This window comes from Heteronotia binoei, chromosome 2 (assembly GCF_032191835.1).
Source record: "Heteronotia binoei isolate CCM8104 ecotype False Entrance Well chromosome 2, APGP_CSIRO_Hbin_v1, whole genome shotgun sequence".
In the NCBI taxonomy this organism is placed as follows: Eukaryota; Metazoa; Chordata; class Lepidosauria; order Squamata; family Gekkonidae; genus Heteronotia; species Heteronotia binoei.
In genome coordinates this window covers 147,019,152-147,025,151 of record NC_083224.1, presented here as the reverse complement: position 1 = coordinate 147,025,151, position 6,000 = coordinate 147,019,152, and the positions used below count along the sequence as shown (strand labels likewise).

The 6,000-nt window shown below is 43.6% G+C and overlaps 1 protein-coding gene across 1 annotated transcript in view; it reads left to right on the top strand.

Moving 5' to 3' along the window:
• Nucleotides 1-2,038: 2,038 nt before the first annotated feature.
• Nucleotides 2,039-6,000, top strand: part of AGL (amylo-alpha-1, 6-glucosidase, 4-alpha-glucanotransferase) — a 62,583-nt gene continuing 58,621 nt past the window's right edge. The window contains exons 1-2 of the mRNA XM_060232200.1: nt 2,039-2,095; nt 2,598-2,744. Of these exons, the coding sequence (XP_060088183.1) occupies nt 2,663-2,744 (82 nt within the window). The 5' untranslated portion in view covers nt 2,039-2,095; nt 2,598-2,662. The remainder of the gene's footprint in view (nt 2,096-2,597; nt 2,745-6,000) is intronic.

Sequence of the window (6,000 nt, the reverse complement as noted above, 5' to 3'; positions counted from 1 at the left end):
GCTTTCATGTGCATGCACACTTCTTCAGATACACATTTATATTATTTAACTAGGTCTGATTCCCCACTTCTCCATATGCAGCTATTGGGTGACCTTGGGTCAGAGAGTTCTGTCAGCTCTCTCAGCTCCACCTATTTCACAGAGTGTCTGCTGTGGGGAGAGGAAGGAAAAAAGTGAAGGGCAGGGTATAAATCCAATCTCTACTTCTTTGTCATCTCTTAATTTATATATCAACAATATGGTTTCTGCTATCTCTGCCCAGAACCGTTATTTCCCATAAATAACTAATGTTAAAGTTTCTGTCCTACTTTTTGCTGATGGTGCAGTTCTGCTGACAAGAACAACATCAGGACTGTCTTCTCTGATACAGGCTTCTGTCTCCTACTGTCTGGAATAACACCTGATAGTTAACTATAAAAATTCCAAGATTGTTTTTTTGGGGGGAATTCTCATGGACACAAGTGGAAAATTCATGGTAATCATATCAAGAAAGTTCCTATTTTAAAGATTGGCTACAACAGCATCAAATATTACCTGTCAATTACTTGATTCAACTGGGGCTTAGTATATCCCAGCTGCTATCAAATTGTTTAACATCAAGGTAGCTATGCAAAGTTTATATGGGGCAGGTATCTGGATTGACAAAACAGGGCAGTCCTTTGATTCAGTTCTTAAATTCCTACATTCCATCTGTGGAATTCTGAACTGTGTAGTGGGGGTAGTCCTCCAAGCTGAATTGGGACAACCATCTCTTGAAGTTGGGTTAAGGCCTTAAAGTTAAAATTATACACTTCGACATTCAAGAGAGCTATCTCAGCTCAGTCTGAGAGGACTCTTATTGTTTCCCACTGGGATAAACATGTATAGCAACTACTACAGTACCTCATTCTTTCCTTGGATTCACTTTATTCAGAACCCATGATTAAGAAATGTGTCTTTAAGTATGGTTATAACAGTACAATCCAGGGTGGTGAAACTGTGGCTCGGGAACCACATGTGGCTCCTTCACACATATTTGTTCCTATTCTTCCATCTGGAGAGCTCCCCAATTACTGCTCATATTTGACTGTTCCTTGCTACAGATATGCCTTTATGTTGACATTGACATGCCTTAAAGCTCTGCCATCTGGAGTTCTGCAAGATATCATATTCTGATAGAGTATGTGATAGTAGTGCACCCTGTATCATGTGACTTTTGAATGCAACCGTTTTTCTGAGCCTAGAAATCTTTTAATTCTTCCTTTGCCCTAAAATGCAGATCATATGAGGGCATTGCCTTTTTATTAGAAGATAACTTATCAGACCTATCACTTTTAGCTGCAGAATTTTATGCATCTGTGATAGATTTTTGCAGCCATTCAAATGTGGTCTAGCTTTTCTATATTTTAGTAATCTGCTTAAAACTAGTAAGAAGCAATATGAGATAGATAGGCAGCAGTTTCAACAGAAATTCATTATAGGACAAGATATTTGGATCAAGGATCATGAAATCCTGGAACATCAGTATGAAATGTAATTATGTGCGATTCAAATACTGAACTAATAAACCGCTTTATGTGGGGGGTGGATCCCAAGTTCGACCAGATTTGTCTGTAACCCCTACCACCCCACGGTCTATTTAAAGGACACGGGAATCATCCGAGTCACCGCCTTTGTCTCAAGCCATTCTGGAACACCCTCCGAAAAAAACCACCGACCCGACCCTTGCCATCTTCTTGCTGCTTCGTTTCAGCTTTCCAGCTTTTACTCCTGGCGGCTCCTTTCACGACAGAGCCTGCTTCTATTTTGTCTGCGCTCCCATCGCCATTGCAGCAACTCTCGCTGACTCTCTCTCCCCGGAAAGCAAAAAAATCCGTTTGCCTGCTGTGCGCCCTGCAAAGGAAGAGGGAGGCGAGGCGGGCCGTGCGGCTCAAAGGGCCGGCCTTAGCGTAGCCTCTTTCCTGCGAGCCGTTCAGGCGGGGCCAAGTCCTCCCTCTCCGGAGGGAATTGATTCTCCTCCCGGTTGGTCCTTTCCCCCTCCCTTCGACCTGGGCGGCTGGGCCTGTCTCTTTCAGCTTCCCCCTCGATCCGCAAGCCGTTGCAGCGTCCTTGGTGAGTGAAGGGCGGCCTGGCCTCTATATTTATAGACAACAGCAGCAGCCGGGGATAATGGTGGCGAGTGGGTGGGGAGGTATTCAGTGGCGCCAGGACAGGTCGCATTGTGCGGGCGGGAGAAGAGTGACAGGCGCCAAATCTTGTGGCCGCTGGCCCAAGAGAGACGGAGTGTTCTCCTCCCTCCCCCGAGGCAGGCAGACCCTTCGCGGCTTTTGGTGCGCTTGCTTTGCAGGAAAGAGTGTTTCTGTCGTTGCCTGCTGTTGGCAATATTTCCTATTATACACACAGAGACACACACACTCCCGCCCCTTCTTTAATTCTCTGCCAAGTGTTTTTATTTGGACTGAGGAGGCAAAAATGTAAGTGTGAGTCTCTTGGATTCAGCGGAGGACCTTCAAGGTGACCTGTGTGTGAACCGTTCCTTTTCCTCTCTGCCCGAGGACAACCGAGCTCTATGTATCTCATGGTTGGCTTGTGTGTGTGTTTCTTCTGCTTGTTAGGAGCCACTCCTGTGTTTCGGAAGTTAGTTTCCTTCGCCTGCAAGAGTGGAAACCGCCAGGCAGCCACAATGTCCCATGCTAAGCAGACCCGTGTGCTCCTTCTCAACGACATGGAAAAGCTGGACAAGACCCTCTTCCGGCTGGAACAAGGTCAGGGGCCCTGCATGCTTTCCTTTAAAAAAAAATTGGATCCTGAACCGGCCTTTTGCAAGAGAGGGGAGTTCAAATGGTGCTCTGCAGCCAGCCCCTCCCTCTGCCATGCAACTTGGTTGGGACTCTTGAGCCAGTTATTCTGTCCTACTGTTGTGAGGATGAAATGAAGAAGAGCAAAGCATTTATGGTGCCCTGAGCTCCTTGGTGGGATGAAAAAAAACTACTTGGTAGAAATTGGTGTGCCTTCTTAATAACAGTGACCCTACACCTAGGAGCTAACAGCCTGAATTACAGCAGGGTTGGCATTAGCAGCTAAATGGGAGGCAAGAGGGAAGCAAAGGTGATAAGGATGAATGTAAGCAAATGCACACATATGTACTTGGTTCTCCCACCACCACCACAATGGAATTTAAAACTGCAAGCCAGGGCATACTTATGTGGAACAAGTTGTGTGGAAATCGGCAGGGAGCCTCTGATTACACCCCAGCTTGCACTGCAAAGGCTGAAGGCACTATGTAAATAGCTCGGTATTGAGTTTGTAAGAACAGGTACACACTGTAGGTGTTCAGGGTACATGAGGCAATGGATTCAGTTATGTAGGAGCGCAGGAAACTTTGACAATGTGAGATTATGTATAATAAACGAAGAAAACGAATCAAATTTTGGCATTTCCCCCAAAATTGCTTCAGATCTGTCAAATGGCATATAAATGTAATATTCCCCTGATGATTCTTAATAAATTTAATCATCAGGGTAATATGTACTGGACTTTGCAATTATACTGTCATAAAGGCCAAAGCTAAAACATTTTTAGCAGAAACAGGGCTGTAACACTGGTTGTCATTTCTTTGGAAGGGGGGGGGGGGTGCTATGTAGGGAAAGTTCAGTTAGACGGTCCACTGCTGCTTTTCCCCTGTAACATCCCAGGCCACTACTTTGTTTCTAGGAATATGTTCACTGCATGAATTGGGAAGAAGTAGCAGGTGTGTTGCGGGAGTAAGGTGATGGGGTGAATGCATAACTCCATCTGCCCCTTCTCCCCTGCAAACCAAACTCATAGCTACTGCTGTGACTATTTAAGGTGCACTTTCAGGAAAGTAGCCAAAGTTTATACTTGCTATAGTAAAAGTGCTGGGTATCACCTTAGAGACCAATAAGGACCCATTACCACCTTAAGAGGCCAATAAGATTTTGAGGGTACAAGTTTTCAAAAGTCAAAGCTCCCTTTGTCATAAAGGAGGTCTCTGAGCACTTATATCCCAGTCAGAAGGGGGGGGGGGTTGCAAAGAAAGGGTCAGGAGGCAGAGTTACTTGATAAAATGTGATCTGTTTGATTACATGTCCTCTTCCTGGATGCTACATGAGTGATCTTAGAGTGGCAGTCCTCAATGGAGAACTTTTAAGGGACATTATAACATGAGATTGCTGAACATGAGTTTCATTCACAGATTCAAACCAATGCCCCCCCCCCCAGATGATAGGGACAATAGAATTCTTATCATACTACAGATGGTAATTTCCTGTCCCTAAATATTTCTCCCTTGTTCCAGTTACATTTTTCATTGTATGTTGATCGCCATTTCTGCTTGTATATGACAGATGGAGTTTTGACTCTTGACGTCTTATACCCTGAAAATCTTGTTGGTCATTAAGGTGCTACTAGACTTGATTTTTTTTTAAGTATACATCAAACAGTTTTATTTATTTTTTAAATTTGATTTGATTTATATCCCACCCTCCCCGCTGAAGCAGACTCAGGGCGACTGTTCCACTGTGGGCCCGGAATAACAGACAGAGGGTATGCAACTCTTTGAGCAATGCATTTTCTTACCATACATAACTTTTACTGTGGGGAATAAGATACCAGTGGCAAACATCTGTGGTCAAGACTATGTTTAGCAGACTTGGTAAACAAGCTGTCAAGGCAAATGCATAAAAGAGTTCATTTTAAGATTTGTGCTTTGTATGTATTGTGCAAAGAATTTTAGGTTTGGCTTGAGATTTCTGTCATTTCCAGCAATATGTTTCTCTTCCCCCACTCCTGTGGTGTGTATTTAACTGTTAAACCTTAACCTGTCTCATTATGCATTCAGGGGAACTCATTATTTGCTCACTATTTTGTGACAGTTTAGTTAGTGTTGCTAAAGCCTAGTGTTACGTTTAAGTATGGTGCAATCCTCTGAGTAGCACAGTAGGGTTCTCTTCTGAGTAAAGATGCGTTGGATTGTATTTTAGTAATTTCAGAAACCTTTATGCTACTTCCTAGTTCTTTTCTGTGCTGTTAAAATGTACTACCTACATTTGCTGAAATTATAGGTACAGGCTATAAGTTTCTTTTCATATACTGTACTGTTCTACTGGTTGACAAATATAAATCTTCAACCTAAAAAAAATTGTTATGAAAATTGTATGCCTTCAGTTCCAGGCAAAAATTTAGGTAGCACGCCTGATAGCTCAAGTCTTGCAGTGTATATTCGGCAGTAATTGTCGTGAGATGTAATGTGTTTTTAGAGAAAATTTCATGAATGTATGGTAATTCTTGATTTTATTTCTATTCCTAAAATGGAAATTACATGTGACAAAGATAATAGGACCGCAGAGTTGGAAGGTACCTCCTGGGTCATCTACTACAACTCCCTGCACAATGCAGGAAATTCATAAGTACCCCCCCCCCAGCACCCCCAGTGACCCTTGCTCCAAGCCCAGAAGATGGCAAGAAAGCCCTCTCCAGAATCCCTGGCAAAACTGGCCTGGAGAAAAATTGCTGCCTGACTCCAAAGTAATGAACAACAATTCCCTGGGTGTGTAAGAAGAGGCCATGAAAACTAAGCACTGATGCAGTCCTTTCTACCCTCCTTCTCATGATCTGCCTAAGTTCACAGAATCAGCATTGCTGTCAGATAGCCATCTAGGCTTCCAAAGAAGGGGAGCTCACCACTTCCTGAGGGAGCTTGTTCCGCTCTGTCAGGAAGTTCTTCCTAATACTAAGTTGAAAACTCTTTTGATTTAATTTCAATACGTTGGTTCTGGTCCGACCTTCTTTGGCAGCAGAGAACAACTCCACACCATCCCTCTATCTGACAACCCTTCAGGTACTTGAAGATGGTTATATCATCTCTCAGTCGTCTCCTCTCCAGGCTAAACATAGCCAGCTCCTTCAACCTTTCCTCATAGGACTTGGTCTCTAGACCCCTCACTATCTTCGTTGCCTTCCTCTAGACACATTCCAGCTTGTCAGTATTGTAATTAATCA